Consider the following 23,128-nt stretch of genomic DNA (forward strand, 5'->3'; position numbering starts at 1 on the left):
AGAATAGAATAGAATAGAATTCTTTATTGGCCAAGTGTGATTGGACACACAAGGAATATGTCTTGGTGTAAATACTCTCAGTGTACATAAAAGAAAAGATACATTCATCAAGAGTCAAGAATCATCAGGTACAACACTTAATAATAGTCATAGGGTACAATAAGCAATCAAATCATACTAGGAAACAGTCAATATATTTTATTATAATATTGTGCTAGAAAAATATAAACAGAATATGCCCGTCATGTTGGGGAAAAAAACAAAGGATAGTAAAATTGTGTGCTACATATAACATTATGAGATAAGTGCTTTAAGAACAGAAGTATTTTGATCAGAAAATGTTTGAAGGTGAGTATTTGGGACAATAGAGCTAAGCCACCTGGAAGTTCATATAAAGAATCTTGGTATAGGGAGTAAAAGGGCTTCTTGTCAGAAAATTTAAGTAAATGCTACGATTTGTTCCTATCAGGACTTCTTAAGATTGGAGCATCTGATTTTTTAAAAACTAGATTTTTTCTCTCTCGCTGAGATATTATCTCTATTCAGCATGTTCTTAGAAATGCTAATTATTTTGGAACAGCTGTCCCAAAAATCTCCCGTGTTGCAGTAGTAGCTCTCATGAAAGCTGGCACATATGATGGATGCTTTGTTGGGGAAGCCTGTTCTAAGGAAACATCCAAGCAGCTGCTGAAATTCTCTTCAACATTTTGCATCATATGTACATCTCTCTTTGTTGTATCCATTCTTCAATAGAATTTACCAGCATTCTTAACGGGGCAGTGGGAGGGCACCAAAAATGTTAACTCTTTCATTTTTCCTTTCCCACATTTGTTCTTTCCTATTCCCTAAGGGGAATAAAATAACAATCGTTCCCCATTTTGCGATGGGAGAGGCAAAGCTGTCCTCTGAGAAATATTGATTGTGGCAACAACTTTTGGGTTACAAGAGAAAAGAAGAAATTGCTGGGAATTCCTGCCAATGGGAAGCTTGCTTACAAATCCAAGGGGGGAAAAAATCATACATTTTCTCTGGGGAGCAGAAACTGAGTCAGGTGTTTTGGTTGAAGTACCAGATGAGTCATAGTATTAGTGGGGACACATGGGAACACATGTAGAAAAGATTCCAGATGTTTGCCAGCTTTTTGCAAAGTTGATTCAAGTTGTACCATATTATTCCTGGAAGATTTAATTCCCGTTAATCTAAAAAGATAATTGGAAATCTTTTAGCTTTTCTTCACCTTTTCTCTTACTGCAGTCCTCACATACTCAGAATACCAGGGCTATGCGAGACAACTTTCTCCCTGCAGAAAGTTGATAACTTGAGACCAGCTTATTTCAAAACATGTTGGAAGGTAGTGAAGTTATTGCATATGATAAAAGAAATGTCAGCATCGTTTATTGTATTAAAATAAAGCTGTTCATTTCCAAAGCAAGCACTCTATATCCAAACTATTTCGGATGTATTTTATATATATTTTAACTCTTAGAATATTATATTTGTCTTCCCCCTTGCATCATATTCATCTAGTGTTCACCATGTTTTGCTTGACATTCTGAATAAATACTTTCTGGAAAACATGAAGATGTTTTCATTATTGATTGAGATTTTAGTTGATCATGGACTTAATCTTTATTAAGCTTAAGCTTTATTGTGATTTTTTTTAAAAAAAGACTACTTTTGATCAAGTAAATCAATACTATTGTGCCCTTTCTGACTCTGGGGATGTGGTTTTCATCCATCTATAGTGTGCCTCCTATCTGGAGCTACTACAGTCCCATTTTTAACATAGCTGTAGCATCTGCAAACATTAAAATAGCTCAGTAACAAGGATGGATTAAATTTCTTGTAGTGAATGAAAAAGTAGACTTTGGAGGCATTATGTGTAACTGATCTTAAGCTTTATTTGGACCAAGTAGTTTACAAAACATGCATTGCTCAGGTTGGAAACAAAACAGTTTAATGTGGGGGTAAGTTTTATTTCACAGCAAAGCACTTCCTACTTTATAGGTCAGAGATATATGCCATGATTAAAATTATTTGAAGGTAAAACAATGTTGGGAAGGGTTTTTTAAAAATACAATTTTATTTTTTTCAGTGAGTAAATTTATAGAAATGCCTTTGTAAATGATTCCAAGATTTAAATACTTCAAGGCTATCTGGTGTGTGTTTTTTTTTTTTAAAAAAATACACTTCAGAATATCAAACATGGAAATGCAAACCCAGCTAAATTATAAATCTGTTTTTAAAAACTAAAATGGTTAAGTAACATTATTAATATGCTTTGAACCATGGTTGGAATACACCAAAGATTTTACAAACTGGTAGCCACAGTGATATTTTTTTAAAAAACAGGAATGTTCACCTCATGGGGAATCTTTAAAGGTGATTCACGTGGTTTGTTGTTGGGTTGGGTTGTTGGTTTTTCTGGGTTTTGTAAAGTTACAGCTTTGTTTTATTGTATGTGATGTCCTATAAAGATGATCTATGTCTGGGATACCTCCTTTGAAAGAGGACCACGGTGCTATCCATTTAAAGAGAATGCAGTCAAGCAGTAAATTTAGGGGGCCTTCTTCTCTTTTCATATTGACTGTATCTGAGCCAGCAGTTGGTCTTTGAAGTTGTAACAATAGAGCATCGGCAGAGAGGAGGGTGAGGGCTTGAACAATGTTGAAACGAGGCTGCATTCATTAATTTTCATGCCAGAGGCTTCTATGCTTTGTTGCTTGCAGGAATTAGACGTGTGCTGTGAGTATTACAGTTCTTCCAGACTTTCATCTGAAGCCTCTGTGTTAAATATTTTTAATTATAAACCAGGTGTTCTGGAAGCCCGGACTATCACTTAGAGTCCATTATTAGCTTCAAAAAGGTTTCAAGTCTACAGTTTCTCCTCTCAATGGTCTGATAGTCTGCTATACATGGCAGAGGAGTAAGTAATCCAGGTGCGCTTGTAACAACATTTCAAAGCTAGATATATTTATTTCACTAGACAGCTACTTTGGGAATTTAAATTAATTGATATCTTATTCAAGATAATGTAGGTTCAGCCTCAGAAATTATGCTAAGGGATCGTAAGGATGGTTTCTTATATTTTATATATTCCAGGAAGCAGGATAATTACTCGTACAAAATGTATTGAATATAGAGAATTACCTATCTTAATGTATTTTGAATTTGTAGCATGAATTCTTGTATATAGTTTGATGCAAAAGGCTAAAAAGTGAAAAAGAGGTTAAAAGAGTTGAGAGTGAAAAAGAATTGAAAAGCTCTGACCAGCAAAAGGAAAAACCGCTTTATGAAAACTCTGCAACCATATGGAATATTTTTACTTGTTTCTTTCATTAGATTTATATCCAACTTTTGTACTAGACATGGCAGTTGAAACAACCAACCAACCAATAAATAAATAAAGTACAAGGAAAATTAATTTTAAATAAAACCAGAATGACATTGTACAATAACAAGCATAATCTAAACAAGAGAAGGCTACTACTGGTAGTTCTGTCCCTCTAATTATCTTCTAGTATCATCTGGAATTTTGCAAACCAATTATGTTATGCCTATGCAAATCAATAAAAAGAATTGTCCTCATTGTGTTTTTATAGAGGCTTTGGAAGGGAAGGGTCCCTATCACTAGCTCTATCTCTACTTCTACTTCTATCTATCTATTATCTATCTATCTATCTATCTATCTATCTATCTATCTATCTATCTATCTATCTATCATCTGTCTGTTTATCTATCTATCTACCAGTATCCATCCATCCATCCATCCATCCATCTATCTCTGCCTCTACCTCTACCTTTCTAAATAACCATTTCACTCCAACACTGTGATGGATTGTTGTTTTCTCTTAATGTGGCATTTGGGGCCTAACCATGAAAAATGGAACATTTTCTCTGGCTTAGAACAGGGGTGGGATTTTACCAGTTCGCACTTATTCGCTAGAACCAGTTGTTAACATTCTAAGCAGTTGGGAGAACCGGTTGTTAGAAGAAACTACTGGCCTAATCCTGTAAGGAAGGCAGGAAGGAAACATTCTGGTGTTGCTTACAGAAACTGCCTCTCCGTTAACCCTTATTACATTCTTGACAGGACTAGACTTCCTGTCTCTGGAACTTCTCTGGAGTTTGTCTCCCCTCCTTTGCTGGTACTTTGCTTGTGTGGAGTGACCATTCAAAGTTACAATGGCACTGAAAAAAGTGACTTATGACCATTTTTCACACTTAACAACTGTTGCAGCATCCCCACACTCAGGAGATGCCAGGCGAGGAGATCCGTGCTTCAATGTGAGTGATATTGAGTTGGCCACGCCCAGCCAATAACATGATCACCAAGCCACTTCCACCCAGTCACATGACCACTAAGCCACGCCCACCACCTAAGACTTGCCCACAGAACCGGTTGTTAAAAAATTTGAATCCCACCCCTGGCTGAGATCTTGATTAGAGCCCTCGGAAACAAATTTTATTTCTCTTCAATTTGCTTCCAGGCTTAATTATGTCAAACTTTAAATGAAGAATACCACCTATGAGACTTCCTTGTCAGGCAAAGTATCTTTTGCTTAAACAGGTTGCTTGTCCCTTGTTCCTTTTCTTTCCTTTTTTGTAAATGTAGCATTTTTCCTACTGCATACTTAATGTTATTTTTAGCTTCTAAATGAATAGTGAACTCTTCTTGTTTTTTGTAAACCATATAAACAAAATGTTTTTTTTACAAAATATTATTTGGCAGATAATAATTCCAGAAATAAATTTGGAACAAGATGTTGAATATTTTAAGAGATAGGCAGGAAAAATAAAAATGATTACAGAACATCTGTCTGCTAGAAACCTGAAACAGCTGTGTGAAATCTTAGAAATAGGCCACATGGATTTAAAGCAAATTGTTAACTTTCATGGCCATCATTAAAAGATCAACTGAAATCAACATGAGATCTTCATCTAGATCTTCAAAAAACTGCCTTCCTTATTAATTAAACTATAACTCTCATTTTCCCTAGTCAGAGTAGCCAACAAGGATTATAATGCTACATATCTGGAGAGCAACGGCTTGGGAAAGATGGTTCTACACCAGTGATGGCTAACCTTTTTGTTGTCACGTGCCGAAAGTGTACATGTGTGTGCATGAGAGCATGCACACATGCCTGCACCCATAATGCAATGCCTGTGGATTCCCCCCCATGCTCCCCACGCCCCCTGCGTATCCATGCATGACTCCATGCTCCCCCGCCCCCCGTGCTTGTGCACACGTTTCCCGCATGTGCCCCGCCCCCCACGCATGCATGACAGATACCAGAAAAGCAGCTGGCTAGCGGGAGGTGCGCGCATGTGCAATGGAAATGAACTGGGGTGACAGCTCATGTGCTCGCAGAGATGGCTCTGCCTGCCTCTTCCAGCATGCGTGTCATAAGTTCGCCATCACGGTTCTAGACAGTGACAGTATACTTGAGCAGCAAAAACTCATAGAGAACGAAATGCCACATTGTTACATGCTACATTGCAAGACACAAAGGAATAGCTGGCTGCCAATCAGCTGGCGGGTAGCTAGCAATGCTGGCAGCAATAGGGCTGGCAGTGTCAATGAGGCCTGGAGATGTGACAAGCATTCAGTAGCATGTATTTCAGGGAGGAGGTGGCAGTGAAAAATGGAGTAGCAGCAGATCCTTCCTGGCAGCAGCAACATTTAGTCTCAGTTTTAAAAAAAAAAAACACTAGTAGGCTGCACAAGGATGCTTGGTGGGTCACAAAGTGAGGACAGGAAGCTTTGTGACCTGTAGTTTCTATAGCCAATGGCCAGGAGCTCTAGTCCAAAATATATATGGGATTTAGAGATACTGTATGGCTGAGATTAAATTATACTAGTACATGTGAGATCCAAGCTCAACTCTATTCAATCAAAAAGACCTTCACAGATCTTGAGCCACTATTCATTAGACAACTCATTTTATCATGTTTGTCTGTGAGTATCTAGAGGAAAAAACTTTGGCATTCCGAGACCTCTAGAAGCAAGCTAAAATGTAAACATATGAGTACACACTTTGATAGTGAGCCAAAATTTATCATTAGGACCATGTCTATCATGCAACAGATGTTTATGGATTATTGTTCATTCTTGTTCATGTGTTGCTCTTTAGAAAGAAATGTGTTGTTCATTGGAAATATCTTTAAAACATAGCACAAATTTGTTATATATAACTTTCCCCTCTCTAGTTTTGGTCCATCTCTGTAATTGTATTAGTCTCCTGTGATTTCTGAGTATGTTTAAAGTCCCAGCTTTCACCCAAACACAGAATTTAGAAGAGGGCAATTGTCCCCAAAGTTGTGCCTGCTTTTCAGCTCCAAATTGGAGAAGGAGAACAGTGCAACATGTTTATTAGAAATAATGGCACACTGCCCATTCTGATCGTTACGTTTGTGCCCATGAAGTAAATTTCACTATTTTCAAAAATGAATATTGACAGAGTTTGAACCTTTGGATTTTCTCGTTTCCTTTTCTGCACCCCATAGCTTCTGATACAAGCACTAAGATTTCTTAATAATGTCTGGCACTTTCTGCATCTCAATTTAACCTTCGTATTTTCAAGAATGTAGCTCTCATATTAGATGGCAGCTGAAAACATCTGGGTCCAGCTGTTAAAAATTCCAAGTTTTACACCAGCGAACTAGCAAGGGTGAAACTTCCACTTCCACTTTCTATTAATTCCTTGCCCTGCCAATGCAAAAGTCATATAGATGTACTGCCAATTTCTTTCTCGTATTGCTAAACATCAAGTGAAGGGATAGGATTGGGACATACTGAGGAGCAGTGCACTCTGTGTAGTATGGTACATGAGGTATGTGCAGAGATTTCATCGAAATAATATGTGTGTTGGGATGCCACAATAAGACAGCGAGCTTGACACCTTATATATCTGCGAGCAACATAATAAATCAACTATAATAGGAAGTTGTTCCATCATCAACATCACAATGCACATTTTATTTCCCCTCTCTTGCCTTCTCCAGACCGTGTATGTGATAGGAAATTTTGTTGTACTGTTTGACATGTAGTTTGTAGCTTTATTTTTCCATCAGTGCCAAAATTTGTAGTATCTTTGAATATATACTGTAAATGTTATGGACGTGTTTTCTTGATTGTAGGAATGCCATTGCAAAGGCCACGAGCTTGGTTCTTTTCTGCTTGTTCTTTTTCTTTTCACCAGCACAAAGCTTTTGATAGCTTTAATGGAAGCCACTCTGAAAGATGGATGCACTGGTGCCCTTCTTCTTTGATTGAAGGATTCTGTTGCACTCAGAAAGATATTTTCCAACTTAATGCCAGGATTTTGTATCCTAATAGAGCTGAAACCCCTATGAAGTCTCTTGTTCAAGGTCACAAAGCATTCCACAAGGCACGAGATCTTTCACTGTACAACATCTCACCACTTTTTGCAGAAATGTACAAAACCAAGCACTACGGCCAGTATCAGTAGGGTGTATAGCAAGCCACAGTGAGTTCCAGATAATGACTTAGATGTCATGATGTCATACAAATGGTGCAGGGCTCCTTCATAGTGTGTCATTTGTGATATAAACTTTCACACACAATTTGTCATTTTCCCCTTTGCCTTCCTCTACCCACAGAGTTCTGTCCACAACAGAATTACTTCTGCTAAACCTCGCTGTATCCAGCCTAATATCTTTCTTGGGTCTACAAAAATTGAATTTATTTCCTCTTTTTCTTCGTCCTCCTAGGAAATCCTCCGCACAGAGAGCCTCTCATCTCTTGAAAGCAGCTTCACATTAGATCCAGAAGATGGACAGAATTATCCTGGTCACCAAGCAGCACACCGGTCATTGGCCAAGCAGCGATTCAGGCAGCAGAATGGGCATACATCCTTGCAAAGAGATGGACCCAGGTCTTTCCTCTTCGATCTTCCAAATTTTCCCGACTTTTCAAAAGCGGATATCAATGGGCAAAACCCTAACATCCAGGTAAAGGATTTCTGTTTTATTCTTTGAAAAAAAAAACACTTTCAAATATCAGGAACAAAGGGGGGGGAGGGGAAGCAAGTTAATAATTGGGCATTTCATACTATAAAGGAAATAAATAATATTGCATAAATCCTATTAAATATTTGGATACAATGTGAAAAAAAAATCAAAATGGTAGACGTTTTGTTAAATTCCTGTATTTTTGGTTTGTGGTATAGCTGACATCAGTATTAAATTAAATAATGCACCTTGTTGACTATTAATTGACTTGAAATCTCATTATTAGCCTTGGTAAATATCAAACAGTCTACATACAAACTTGTCTCGTAATGTGAACAGCAGAAAAGGAAAGTGGAAATTAGTGTGGGACTGATTGACTTTCTCTTGAATGATTTTTTTTTTAATCACTAACGGAGTCTCACCACAGCATCTTTAATGGTAAAATGTATACAGATAAAGGCACAGTTTCTTTCAATTTTAATTTAAATTGGCTGACTTCTCCTGAGGATTTTGGACCACAACTAAATCAGAACGAATCTTTTAGACCAACTTTGGAAACCAACTTTGTATCTTTATTCAAGTTTATCATAACTGGGTTTAAAAAAAAATAGGATAACCATTAATTGGCAGCAACAAACAAGAGATTTCTTTATCCTTTGCTGCTGTCTCATGGTCATCTGAATTTTTGTAAGCCAGATCAGGGATCTTAAATTTAGAGTCACCATTAGACCTCAAGCAAATTCTTCTGGTATCATCCCTTAGAATATTTCCAGTATTCTAAAATAGAAGGTTTGCCTGTGAATAGAACTGAATACTGTATATCTGTGCAATCTTCTCTTTGATGGTCCAGAACATGTATTCAAGTAGATACATGTAAAGTAGTCCATTTCTTCCTATTCTGTCTTCTCTATACACATTTTAGGCTCAATGTGAATGGGTATTTATTTATGCCTGCCTTGCCCATTGGCAATTCCAGATGGGAATTCTGGAAGCTGTCACTCCAAATACATCTGGATACTGAGGAAGGGCAGCTTCACTATTTCCACTTTAAAATAGCAATCATCCACTGCTTAGAAAGATTTTCTGGGATTGCATTCACCTACTGCCTGTGGAAATGAGCATAGTGCTTATCTGTTTACTGATTGTTTGCCTGCATCTGTTTCAGTAACAAAATATTCAGCTCCTCGGAATCATCTGAAAGGGTAACCCGAGCAGCTGTTACTTTTGTGCTACAGCTGCTTTTTTTAATTTGATTGCCAAATCAGCAGCCAAATGCACCACTGCACTCAAGTAAACGAATTCCCAGGAAGTTCTTGAAAATGAGGTGCTTTTAAAGATATTTCCTTGGGGAGCATTGCCCCTTCTTTCCCTCTGAGAAGCTCTTTTGTTAACGGGCACTGATTTGACACATGCCAACTCATGCAGTCAGGCTGGCATAGAAGGGCTATTCACCGGGCAACAGGTTCATTTTCTTCTCCCCGAGAAAGAAACGGAAGTCATGTGTAAGCAAAAGGACTTGGCTGCCAAGTCATTTTATGTACATTTTTGCTTTTCAAGCCTATTTAAATAGCGCCTGAGTTCCAGGAGGTCCTGAAATTAGATCTGATATTTCATTTCTTGACCTGAATGTTCCCTTTCTTCCAGTTTTTCAGTAACTATTTCCCATGCTTTCATAGAGGGAGTCCTAATAACCATTTGCCACAAAACCAAATATGACCTATTGCACTTTGAAGGCCAACCAAATCACAGTATGAGGTAGGATTTCATGAATTAAAGTCCCCTTCTTCAATTATGCTTGACGTGTTTCCTCTTTAGGCAGAGGTAGATCTCACTGTATGGTATAATTTCTTCATCAGATGTCTGTGTACGTGTAAATATACTGTAAATTTCTTTATTTCATGTAAAAACATGCATAGACATGCACAGTTTTTGCACTGAAATACAGTTGAAGTGAAAAATGTATAGGGTATTACTGGAAATTAGGAAGGTGATGTTAATACAAACAATGTATCATGCTCCTGTCTAAGTCTGAATCCAAGGAGGAAGATGAACAGCTGACAGGGAGTGGGAGTGTGGCTCCATTGGCTATGGAGGAAACTGGGGAAGGGCAAAGTCTGGCTGGGCAGAGCAGGGGAGAGGTAGAACAAGGGAGAGGCAGTTCAGAGGAACACCCAGGCCCACCCCCTCTTCATCCTAGGGCATGCAGGGAGGAACGGAGAAGAGAGTAACGTGGGTTGCTTAGCTTATAGGGGAGGAAAAGGCCCTGATTCCCTTCATTAGTCATACCTGGGAAGAAAATTTAAAAGAAATAGAGGCTGCATGCAGCAGCTGCTGGGAGCAAACATGAGTTTTATCTTGTGTTGACTTTGCTTATCTGTGTTCTTGGCGTCTTTCCAACCATGTTGAGTTTTGCTGTGCCTTCATGTCTGGAATTCTTGCTCCTGCTCTGCCAGACTAATTACCTCATTTTGCCTTGATTGGACTTATAGTTACAGTTTTTGTTGACCACATTTTGGACTTGATTCTCTGTAGTCATTTTGGACTTGATTCTCTGTTCATGGGAGCGTTTTTCTCCAGCCAGAAGGTAACCAGGACATTGGGGGCAAAGTTGGAGCTAATAAAGGGACTCTTACTGATTAACTAAATGTGTTGCCTTTGTGCCATGTCCTGAGTCATCACACAATGGTACATCAGTGTGCTTGAGGAATTTTACCCAATATGATGCCTTTGGATTGGTGGGTCTATAATTCCCAAAGTTTGAGCAGACTGGGGAAGAGTCACTTCTAGTACTGGTAATGTTGGAGTAGATGGATCAGTGGTTTGATTGTACAGATAAAATTCTATGGATAATAGAAATAGTTGTATATTATATATTTATTTATTGAAATTTGTATGCTGTTCATCTTGCCAGAGGCAACTCTAGGTCGCATACAGATATTCCACTGAAATTCACTATGAAACATTAAAATAATAAATAAGGATCATAACTTTAAAATTCAATTAAGATAAAACTCACAAATGAAGGTGAACATATGCGTCCCAGGATAATGTAGCAGGATCCAATCTGGAGCTAGAGAGAAGTTCCCTGAAGGTGGACTCCAGCCTATTTCTGGTGAAGATGGCCAACTAAACAACATGCCCAGGAAAAGATCCCAGAAGGGTTTTACCCTGGTTGTCACTTTTTCAACTTACCAATAGAAGGTATATGACTCTCCTGGGTTAGGGAGAGTCCTAAAATCATCTCACAAAATCTTCCAGGAGCTATGCTTTGAAGCACATGGCATGCCGAAGGCTGCAATCAGTTCGTTGTTGAAGAAGCAGCCATTTTGGCATTTATTTTTCAAACAGACAATAAGTTGTGCCTTTCATTTCTTAATCATTTTAAGGACTACTAATCTTTATCAAACTAAGAGAAGTTATATTTAGTCACAGCCTGTTATTCCTTTTTGAAGATCTGTACCATTTGGGGGATTTCTTCATAGTTAAACAAGAAGAAGGCTCTTAAGGTAAGCTAAAATAAGGAAATGGGGAGTATATATTTTTTTTTAAATGATGGAGAAATATAAGGGTAGAAATTTGTGGTTCTAGTTTATTATTTTTGGTTATTGTAGCTTGGTCTGCTTTGCAACGGGTGGCTAAAACTTTCCGATTTTTATGATTCCTGATTGGCCAGCAATTCTTCAGTAACTTACAAAAAAGCTACTCTTTGACTAAAGTGGGAGTTAAGAAGATATTTTTTAAAAAACTACTTCAGAAATGCAATGCAAATATGTATACAAAGTTACAAAACCACCTCTACATTGTCAATGTAGAGGAGTCAATTGCAATTTTGGAATATAAACCTGACACCAATCTTTATTAAAGGTAAAGGTTTCCCTTTCATATACATGCTAGTCATTTCCAACTCTAGGGGACACGGTGGCTCAGTGGCTAAGACGCTGAGCTTGTCCATCAGAAAGGTCAGCAGTTCGGTAGTTCGAATCCCTAGCGTCGTATAATGGAGTGAGCTCCCGTTACTTGTCCCAGCTTCTGCCAAACTAGCAGTTCGAAAGCATGTAAAAATGCAAGTAGAAGAATAGGGACCACTTTGGTCGGGAGCTAATCTTTATTATGATGGTTTAAATATAAAAGTCCCAACACAATTGAATGAAAAGTTCCAAGAAAATCTGCAATTTTCAAAATGACAAATATGGGACTTTTTCTTCATGGACACTAACAAGGTTGAGAAATCCTTGAGAAAAAAAATAAGTTTATAACTACTTGATAAACATTCCAGAGAAGAAAAAGATTTTATTTCATGAAGATAAGTTGGAAGGAGTGACTTAAACTTAATGAGTCAATTGGCATTAGGGTGGATTTTTATCAGTCTGATATTTGGAATTGAAATAAAGTATTAATGTAAAGTGGGTCTGAAAATGCATTTTTCCCCATTATATATAATGCTTAAGTAATTCTTAAAGCTTGTAAAATATTACTGAAAATGTATTTGAAAATATGTTAAGAGAAAGTTAAAGAAAAAAAATATTAGCTTAAAGAAAAGTTTAGAGTTTTAAAAATGATGTATACAAGAAGAAAAAATGATTTTATGAGGATGACTTGGAGGGAGTGATTTGATATGAGGATAACTTGGAGGGATGTATGTTAAAAGGAAGTTTAAAAATGTATTATAACTTTTTGATCTTAGAAATGTTTTTAAAGAAAAAAAAGTGTTTTAAAATAGATGGGGAGAAAGTATTTTTTCCCTTTTAATATTAGAGAATCAAAGAATTCAGTGAATTTTGTTAATATAAATGGTGATATGAAATGCAAATAGAAATATATCTTATTTCCACAGCAAGGAAGAAAAGGCAAGAATGATTAAATTCATTGCTTTATTCAAAGAGGTATATAAATAAAATTTGGAAATCACTTCTAGATTTTGTGTTGGTGATTAAAAAAAATGAAACTTTGACTCTGGTTTTGCCCATTAGCTAGATTAGTTGTTATAGGAATGGCTAGTATGTACTAATGCGTAAAAGTAAAAAGTTGAGACTGTAATGTTATCTTCTACTGTGCTAAAAAGAGTTGGAAGTCAACACTTTTTTCTTTTTTCCTTTATATTCCATATTTTCTTTCCCCCTCTTTTTTTCCTTCCACCAATTTCCATTTTCCTTTATATTTTATATTTGGATAAAACAATAAAAGTCAGAATAAGGTGGATTCCAGCACGAGTCCAAAAGTTCAGAAGACAAAATTTCAGGTCCTGATGACCGACTCAGATTGAAGCCTAAAATAAAACTCACCAGGATGGAGAGGGCAGGAATAAAGCGAGTACAAGGAGGAGGTGGGGTGTTCTCTACTCCATTAGCCACCTCCAAAGCCGCCACACTCTCATTGGAGCCCCAGGCCAGTTGGCACTGTCATGGCCTCAAGGCCTATCACTTTGGGTGGGCAGGAGCTATAGCAGAAAATGCTCTTCTTCTGGACATGACCAGAGTCTCATGGCAGGACCATGAAGCAAAGCCTCCAAGATATACCTTCTGGAACTTATTCAGGTTCATCAGTCACTGGGGGCAGCATGCTCAAATGGGCACGGCATCCCTATGTTGGTGGGGCCATGAGAGAATCTCAGAGATACCAGGGCAGGATCTAACCACAATCCAGGGGGGGAGAATGATAGATCCCCTACCAAATCACACTGCTGTTGGTCTGTCAAGATCATATATGGCGTATATCCTGAATTGGAGCCAAGATGATCTGGAATAGGCCCATGGCCTCCTCTTGGGTCACTTCTGAAGCCATACTCAGGGATGGCAGGTTGAAGTCTCCTAGAACCGTAAGTCCGGGAAACTCCATCACTAGCGCTGAGATGGTCTCCAGCAGTTCAGGCAAAGAGATTGCCAAGCCCCGGGAGGCTGATAGAGCAGCAACAATCCCAATGGATCCCATGAACCTGGCTTCAGAAACAGTGTCTCACAAGCAGAAACTTGGGGATGAAGGCCTCTGAGGGTCAAGACAGATGACCACTGCCACCCCACCTCCTCTGCCCTGGGGTCTCAGGTGGTATAAAAACCTAACCAAACTGGGCACATGTCTGAGAGGGACCCCTTCCCCTTCTGGAGTCTACCAGGTCCCTGTGATGATGCCAGGTTGGCTTGCTCCTCATCAATAAGGTCTTGAATAAGTGCTGGCTTATTATTAACTTACCAGGCATTCGCTGGGAGCAGTCAAACTCCCAGGCCTCCAGGGGTGTACTATCTAGGGGCTTGGAGTTTGCTCAGAGGGACAGAGCACAACACCAATGCTACACATCAGAGGTGTGTTCCCATGTTCCCGCCTGCTCTCCCGTAACACCCCAGTACCTAACAGCAATGTCATCACTGAGGCTGAAATCACACTCGGAATGTTTTAGGAAACTGATTATAATACAGTATTTCAAGATAATTTGTCAAAAATGCCAAGGCAGCATTTTAATTCATAATAATATGTGCAAATATACACCAATACTAAATAGTCTGTTGATAAATAAACCTGGGACTTACAGCAGAAATAATAATAATTTAAAAAAGCAAAATAAATTCAGAGCTACCTTGTGGTCCAAACATCTAAATTTTAATACGATTATAAATGAGTGGTCTATGGAAAAAGAATGTTAATGATGTATTTCCTATTTCCTTTGACTTTCCATTGGATCCAGTCTTCATTTGTTCATCTCTCCTCTTGTCTGCCTTATACATATCCTTGTTCTGTGCCTTCTTCTTCCTAATCTGTTCATTCTGCCATGCTTCCACTTTGTAATTATGTGGGAATCTCCGAACATACCTATCTGTTATGAAAGTTTTAAGAAAGTTAAAATAACCATAACAAATTGCAGAGGGGGGTTATTGATAGAAAATATACAACTCTTTCGTTGTTATACAAATCACAAACGTAATTGTAAAAGTGTTCCACGTCCTAGCATCTGTAACTTTTCATCCAATTTGCACTGAGACTTTTTTTTCTCCAATGTATTCCTTACCAGTTTGAAGCTGTCTTCTAGGCTTTATAAGATTTATTAAATTAATATATTAAGAGTTTTTCTGATCTGAAGGAAGGCAGCCTTTGAGGCCTGAATGCTGTTTCCTCTTGAATTTTCCAGGTCACTATAGAGGTTGTTGACGGAACAGAGTCTGAATCGGAGAAAGGTCTTCAAAGAGAAAGCAGCAAAACCAGCTGGCCTGTCCCATCCCCAAACTGGAGAAACTGGTGGCAAAGATCCGCGCCTTCCATCACTCGCATGAGTAGTGGTGACCAGGATTACAAATACGACAGCACGACTGAAGACAGCAACTTCCTAAACCCCTTGAATGGCGGATGGGAGAGGCATCCATCAAGTCATCGGATGTTTGAATCAAAGGAGCAGCCTGAATATGGTGAGTGAGCGAAAGCCTCATTGGCAAATGTGTGGACAAAACATAACAAGGGCAGAAGGTTTGTGCACGCTGATAGTGAACACCACGAAAGCCTGGCTGTTGAAAGTAGGCCCAATCTGGGTTGCTATGCGCATGCTGCTGGTTGGACATTTATGTATGTTGTAGTCAGCCCTGGAGCAAAATGTTGCAATGCAGATTTCTACTAAACGTATTCCAGTCAGTCATGCCCTTTTCTACCCACTTTTAATTGTTTTTCAACCCTTTCTAATAATTTGTGAGCTTAAATTGTTTTGCTTTGATTTTGAGCATTGTCCCGTCTTTCTCTTTCTGGAGAAATTCCAACAACCCTGCTTAACCCATCCTTTTTCTGCCTGGGTGGTACCATTTTGACTTTGTAAAGTTCCACAGCTTCTAAACGAGTTCATTGTCAGTACAGAAGCCTTGATGTTGGTGGATAGAATCACATCCACTTGCCTTTCTTTGGAGTCTGATTTTTACCCGACTGTTCCCGCCCCTTCTGTGTTTCCTAATTTTTTTCGTCTCTTCCCTTTCAGATTACATAGAGGGAGAAGGAGACTGGAGTCTGTGGTCAGTTTGTAGTATAACCTGTGGAAGTGGCAATCAAAAACGCACCAGGACCTGTGGATACGCCTGCACAGCCACTGAATCGAGGACATGTGACCGACCAAACTGCCCAGGTAGGAAATAAAGAAAGGAAATAAAGAGCAGAATTGCTCATAGCCATGAGCTCTGTATATGCACCCTCCCCGTGTGTGTGTGTGTGTGTGTGTGTGTGTGTGTGTGTGTGTGTGTATCTAGACCAAATCATTTGTAGTACAAGCAGGAGCTGGTCAGGTATCTGGAACTATTACCTTGCTTGTATCTTTGTAAAGCATGGAATGACATAAAGTATTTCCCTGCCTCAAGTCAAAGGCAGAGGTGGTATTCAGCAGGTTCTGACCAGTTCTGGAGAACCGGTAGCGGAAATTTTGAGTAATTCAGAGAACCGGCAAATCCCACCTCTGACTAGTCCTGACCTCCATTTATTCTCTGCCTCCTGAGTACGAGCTGATCGGCTGGGTCTTCTTTTGTTGCCCTGCACAGGAGAACGGAGCTGGAAAACAGATTAGTGGGGTGGGGAGGGAATGGGGATTTTACAGTATCCTTCCCCTGCCACACCCACCAAGCCATGCCCCCAGAACCGGTAGTAAAAAAAAATTGAATCCAACAACTGGTCAAAAGGCTCTTCAATCACACTTTTTATTAAAGTACCTTCCATTTTTCAGTATGGTCTACAGATAGTTGGCAAGAAAAAAGTGCATTTCTTGCAAAACACACTAGATGGAGTAGTACTGGAGTTAAGAATCTCATGGCTTTTCTAATTGTTCGTCCCGTTATTGAGTTTTTATCAATATTAAGATTAATTCAGATTTCAGAGCACTAAGAAAAGTTATACTCTGCAGTGCCTTTCAAGGAAGAGCGGCTGAGATCAAGATATCACATGCCTCCTTTGTGCTGTCTTAGGCTCCTAACTCTGACAGAAGCCTTCTGGTAACCATTGATGAGTTCAGCCACTGCAGTGCTCCCTTTCTAATACTTCTTTCTCACACCCCCATCACACTGTTTGAAAGGCAATTAGAGAACCTCCTCTGTGACTCAGACTGTAACACTTGCTGTACTGAACAATAGCTTCCCAGAAAGTAGCACGCACTCATCTAAAAAGGGGATCTTTCAGCAGTTCACAAAGGAGAATGCTGCTTACTTATTAGGTAATAGCAGGATGGGCCAACTTTTGAAGGGAGGGTGGGGACTCCAACTCTGGTAGATTTGCTGGCTGGCTTCTCTTTCCACCAAGAGAGCAGGGACTTTCCCCGCTGCGTGCTTCTCTGCAAACCAAATGCAAATGTTCAGGTGGCCCCATTAATCCCCATTCAGAATTTTGAACTGTCCTAGGTAAACATGGTTATGGCTGTTTTATGATTTAATGCAAGCAGTAGAGTTAGAGTTGAGTCTAATCTCTTGGTTAGGCAGAAAGTACGACATTCACACATTTCTGTTTGTGAAAATGCAGGTTGCTGATATTATTTATAATTTGGTTGCTCTAAAAAGCTTCAAAGAATAGGCTTGCATGAGGCAAACTCAAGAAGGAGAATGCAGAAAAGGATACATGGAAATGAGAAGAAATCATTCTGCTGTTTCTTCAAATTTCTCAATGCAGTGCGAAGAATCTAAACTGCAGAACGCTGAGTAGGGGCAGGGTTTGACTGCCTTAAAAGTTACCTACTTCTTATTGGAAGTACTTGGACTTTAATTCCTGTTCCTTGGGGGATGGGATCTGAGTGAACTCAGGGGGTTCATGGCTTCCATGTTATCCATGGGCCAGTCCCAGACGTCTCAAGCCTGATAAATGCATGGGACTTGGTCTTTGTTTCACGGGTAGATTCAAAATAATCTGAAAATGCAAGATATTGTCATCTGTACTTTGTAGTCAGATCCAGAGGTGGTATTCAGTAGGTTCTGACCAGTTCTGGAGAGCCGGTAGTGGAAATTTTGAGTAGTTTGGAGAACCAGCAAATCCCACCTCTGACTAGTCCTGCCCCTCATCTATTCTCTGCCTCCTGAGTCCCAGCTGACCGGCTGGGTCTTCTTTTGTTGCCCTGCGCAGGAGAATGGAGCTGGAAAGCAGGTTAGTGGGGTGGGGTGGGGAGGGAATGAGGATTTTACAGTATCTTTCCCCTGCCATACCCACCAAGCCATGTCCACAGAACCGGTAGTAAAAAAAATTGGAATCCCACCACTGGTCAGATCCCTTTCTGATGTATGCACCCATTGTTAGCATACTGGACCCTTGCAAAGGTGAGGGGACCAATCCAGATGGTCTGCCCCATGCAACTGATGGACCCATTGCGTTTTCTGAGGCACTTGGAGACTTACCCAGCTATCTTGTGGGCAGTTCTGCCCAGCCTCTTGCTCCCTTTTGGAATTGAAAGGAGCAAAAGCATTGCCCCTGGAGAAGATTGCCCTCCCTTCATGATTCCTGAGGGTTTTCAGTGAGATGCTACGGGAGATGAAGGAGGTGAAAAGACACCTAGATGGAAGAAAACAAAGGGTGAATGTAATCACACAATATGCAGCATTCCCGTGTTTGCGAGAATAACATGGATATAAAAATTGTGAAGTCGTGCACATTTCTTCATTGCTACTGCTTTTTGTAGATTTATATCCGGCACCTTTGTTCAAGATTATATTCCTTCCTGGAGAAGGGACAAGTGTGAAGATATTCCTGAAGGCCCATGTGACGTATTAAAGTTCTTTGCAAATAAAATCATTCTCATTTACTTAGAGATGGGTACAATAGCACACTGGCAGGGAATAGCGAGATGAACTACAAGCAGTTTTTGATCTTTGAAAGCAGATATGGATTTGTACTCTGTCACCTGTAAGAATTCATGTTCCACCTGGCTTACTCATGCAGCTAGATGGGGCAAGGGATTGGACTTGAGAGGTAGTTAATTAACATCTTTTTGAAGAAGGTGAGGGGGGGATGCCATCTATCTTTAAGGAGGCAATGCTGAACCTCCTTCTGAAAGGATCTTCTCTCTCAATCCAGCCACTTTAGGCAATGATTAGGCAATCTCCAACCTTCCGTTTGAAGAACGGTTTTGGAGAAGTCATTGGGGCTTTAATTACAGACAATCCTAGATCTCCTCTAGCCAGGTTCCAGATGTGAATATGGAAGGGAACCAGCAGTGGGATTCAAATTTTTTTTACTACCAGTTCTGTGGGCGTGGCTTGGTGGGCGTGGCAAGGGAAAGATACTGTATATTCTCCAGTCAGAGGGGGTATTTGCCGGTTCTCCGAACTACTCAAAATGTCCACCACCGGTTCTCCAGAACTGGTCAGAACCTGCTGATACCCCTCTGAAGGGAACAGTCCTGATTTCCCTCCTACACGATCTTTGTCAGGACCATTACTGCCTTTTATAGTCTTCCATAGCTTGAGTACTTACACAACTTCTTTCACAAGTTTTGGCTCAGCCATGTGTGTTTGTGTGGAGGAAGCATGAATTGATGATTCTCACCCTGCATGTATGTGGTGAAGGGAAACCCCTGGCATGCTTTCTCAGGAGCTGCCCACCTACTCTGGAACTCATTATTTCCTCTGAATCTCCTGGCTGTCAGGAAATATGCTATTCTGCATTGTATTTGGGCGTCAACGGTGTGAGCGTTGCCTTGAGGCTACAGATAGTCCTCCACTCACGAACACAATTGAAAATTGATTTTGCAGAGCAAGACAGTGGTTAACTGAATTTTGCCTCATTTTACGACCTCTTTTCCCATGGTTGTTAAGCGAATCGCTGCAGTTGTTAAAGTGAATCTGGCTTCCCCATTGACTTTGCTTGTCAGAAGGTCACAAAAGGCGATCCCATGACCCTGAGACACTGCAACTGTCATAAATATGAATGAGTTGCCAAGCATTTGAAGTATGATCACGTGACCATGAGGATGCTGCAAGAGTCATAAGTGTGAAAAACAGTCAGAAGTCACTTTTTTCAGCGCCTTTATAACTTCAAACTGTCACTAAACTAGTGATTGTAAGTCAAGAACTACCTGTAGTTCTCAAGTGAATTCCCCCCCCCCCCCAATCTATCATAGTATTTGCTATATTTTAATATTTTGGGTTTATTGTAAATTACTCAGAGTTCAAGGAAGTAGTGGTGGTTAGCAAAATTCAGTTAACAATTGCCTTGCTTAGCAACATGATTTTTTTTGTGGATTTATAAGCTGAGGATTTATTGTATATAAATATAAATACACAATGACAAAAAAAAAGCATACACTTGTAAAGCAAGAAGGTGACTCCTTCCTCCAATTTTCCGGCTGGACCAGCCAAACTTCAGTTCCTCTTTCCTAGCTGAGGAACAGTGTTCTGAGGGGAAATAGCCCATTGCTTACCTAGATCAAGAACCTAAGAGCATCCTCTCCGGTGCCCGTCATGTTGAAAAAGTTGAGACACAGGAGCAGGAGAAAGACTCCTACTGCTGTTTCTTCCCTGGCATTGCCACAAAATAGACCGGAATCTTACGAGGGGTTTGTCTCGCTTCCTTGGATCCCTGAACAAGGAGAAGATAAAGGGGACATGGGCTGCTACTATGGTTGCTGACGAGTTGAATAATGGCAGCAAAAGAAGAGATAAGATTGGTGCTTCTTGACATGCCCTTTGCTTCCTTCCATGCTATTTCTCTACCGTGTATGTTCTTCTTTATTTAATATGCTGCCCCTCTCACTATCCAAAGTGACTCTGGGTGGCTTACGCTGAGATAAAAACAGAAACCTAAAAACATTTAAAGCAGGGGTCCCCAAACTTGGCAACTTTAAGACTTGTGGACTTCAGCAAGTTGGAGTTGAAGTCCACAAGTCTTAAAGTTGCCAAGTTTGGAGACCTCTGATTTAAAGAAACTTTAAAATTAATAGGAATGAAGCTTCTACTATGTCTAGGATTGTTGTTGTTGTGAAGACTGGCAGCGAGGATAGTCTGCATCCTCCATGAGTGTGGATCCCAAAATGGCCTCCTCCACCACCTTCTCTACTTGTACATCCTTGGGAAGAGGCCTCTCATAAAACGGTGGTTTCTTTAAAGCTGAAGATGAATATCCCCAATATTTTCCCTGCCAAACATCTCAGTCACATTGTTTTAATAAGCCGTAACATCAAGAGCACGTCCTGTTTTTAAATAATGATTTGCTAATAATGCTGTTGGAATGCACAGCCTTCATCCACTCGCACTTCAAGCATGCAATAATGAAAAGCTTCACTACTTTGTAGTTTTTGTCTTTATCCAAATGGTTGTAATCTTTAATGATGCCTGAAAAAAGCGGACTTCAAAATACCAAAAAGAAAAGCGCTTCAAAACCTTGTACTCATTTCAAGGCCGTTCTGAATATCGGAGTACACAAACGCTGAGTTTATAACTGATTTATGGTGCACTGGCAAGCAATCATTGTTCATGAGTTTATTACATATGTCTGATTTTTAATGTGCTGGCTTTCTTTTGACATTGTGGTACCCTTCCCAGAGGCTGTAAATAATGTTAAATAAATACTCTTTTTGTAAAATAAATGCATGTGGTGCATCTGCTATTGCTCTCTCTGAGTACAGTGGGACTATTTGAAACAAGCCTGTGTTTTCCTTCTTCCAAATAATTTGTACAGGTCTTGAGGACACATTCAGAACAGCAGCCACAGAAGTGAGCTTACTTGCAGGAAGTGAAGAATTCAATGCCACAAAGCTCTTTGAAGTTGGTAAGCAGATAATAGCAAAAAGGGTGCGGTTCCCCCGCTTAAACTTAGCCTAGGTCCGTGATGGCAAACCTATGGCAAGCATGCCACAGGTAGCATGCAGAGCCATTTGTGCCGGCACTTAAGCTGTAGGCAAACTTACCTCACTGGGTATGTGCGCACCTTGCAGCTGATTTTCGGCCGGTTTGAGGCCTTTTTCGGCCTCCCAAAGGCTCGAGCAAGGCTTCTGCAGACTTTTGCAGGCTTTGCAAGTCAAAAACTAGCCCCATTTCATCACTTCCTATTTTTCCGAAAATACTGGAAGTGACAAAACTGGGCTAGTTTTCGGCCTGCAAAAGCCTGCAGAAGCCTTCCTCGAGCCTTTGGGAGGCCGAAAAAGGCCTCAAACCAGCCAAAAAATCAGCTGTGAGGTGCAGTGCAAGTAAGGGGGCAGTATTGGTGGGTGGGGATTATGCGCACATGTGTAAGGGAGTGGGGGGCATGCATTGCCTTCTGGGTGCTGGCATGCGTGTGCGAGCGTGCAAGCACGTGCACAATTTTTGGCACAGGAGCCCAAAAAGGTTAGCCACCACTGGCCTAGGTGAATATAGGTAGGCCCAAGTTCACTCCCTCAGGATCTTTTGACAGTCATAATCTACACCACCACACATTGATTGAGGGGGGCAGAAGTTGTGATTGAAAGCATCCAGGCAGTGCTACATTTAAGACACCTACCTCAGATTGTATGTTAGAGACTCAGTTGTATATGTGAACAGGAAGTGGCTCTGTATACAAAGGGTCCCTAGTATGAAGTGCGTTCTCAAATCTCACCCTGCCAATATTTTCTAGGTTTTGATTGGAGCCTCCATCAACCTTTTCCAGATCTGTGATTTCCAATGTGGAAATTCTAACAAAAGTGACTGTTTCCAGCTGTATCATGAGCATTCCAAGTTAAATAACAAGATGAAGACAAAAGGCAAGATCTGAATAATACAGCTGAATATAATAAGTTCAGGAAGTCTTCTTGATTAATAAATAGCTTTATAAGATCTATCCACAGTGGTTAAGACATCATTAAGTCAAAGGATCACTTAGGAGTGCAGGCGAAAGCCAAGGATTTCCCTGAAATTTGCAAAATATTTGGACTTTAGATACATATTCACCACCTCATAACTCATGACCATTCCATTAACAGCACATCCTGACTTGGCCAGATTTCTTTCTAAATTACCAAATATTATAAGAGGAATGCAATTCATTTCTGGTTTCAGTTATAAGAGGCTATTTTAATATCAGTTAAAAGAGAATAATAATTAGGACTTAATGCAGCTACTTTGTAAAAAAGAGATAGTGTATAATAGACAAAGACAAATCCAACTTTTATTTTGCACATGCAGCGGCAATAAAAACTTGAGAATATAAGCATTCAAGGAGAAAGGATAGCAGAGATACAAATTGTCACTGACATTGATTCTAAAAAAATTTG

At 39.9% G+C, this 23,128-nt stretch overlaps 1 protein-coding gene across 5 annotated transcripts in view; it reads left to right on the plus strand.

Annotated features, from left to right (window-relative positions):
• The window catches only part of ISM1 (isthmin 1), a 38,780-nt gene that overhangs the window by 10,801 nt on the left and 4,851 nt on the right, over positions 1–23,128 (plus strand). For all 5 annotated transcript variants that reach the window (XM_087919235.1, XM_087919229.1, XM_087919242.1 and 2 more), the window contains exons 2-5: positions 7,735–7,974; positions 15,092–15,365; positions 15,920–16,063; positions 21,577–21,666. In XM_087919235.1, the coding sequence (XP_087775361.1) occupies positions 7,735–7,974; positions 15,092–15,365; positions 15,920–16,063; positions 21,577–21,666 (748 nt within the window). The remainder of the gene's footprint in view (positions 1–7,734; positions 7,975–15,091; positions 15,366–15,919; positions 16,064–21,576; positions 21,667–23,128) is intronic.

This window comes from Pseudonaja textilis, chromosome 1 (assembly GCF_049901715.1).
Source record: "Pseudonaja textilis isolate UNSWEBS1 chromosome 1, rPseTex1.2, whole genome shotgun sequence".
Classification (NCBI taxonomy): domain Eukaryota; kingdom Metazoa; phylum Chordata; class Lepidosauria; order Squamata; family Elapidae; genus Pseudonaja; species Pseudonaja textilis.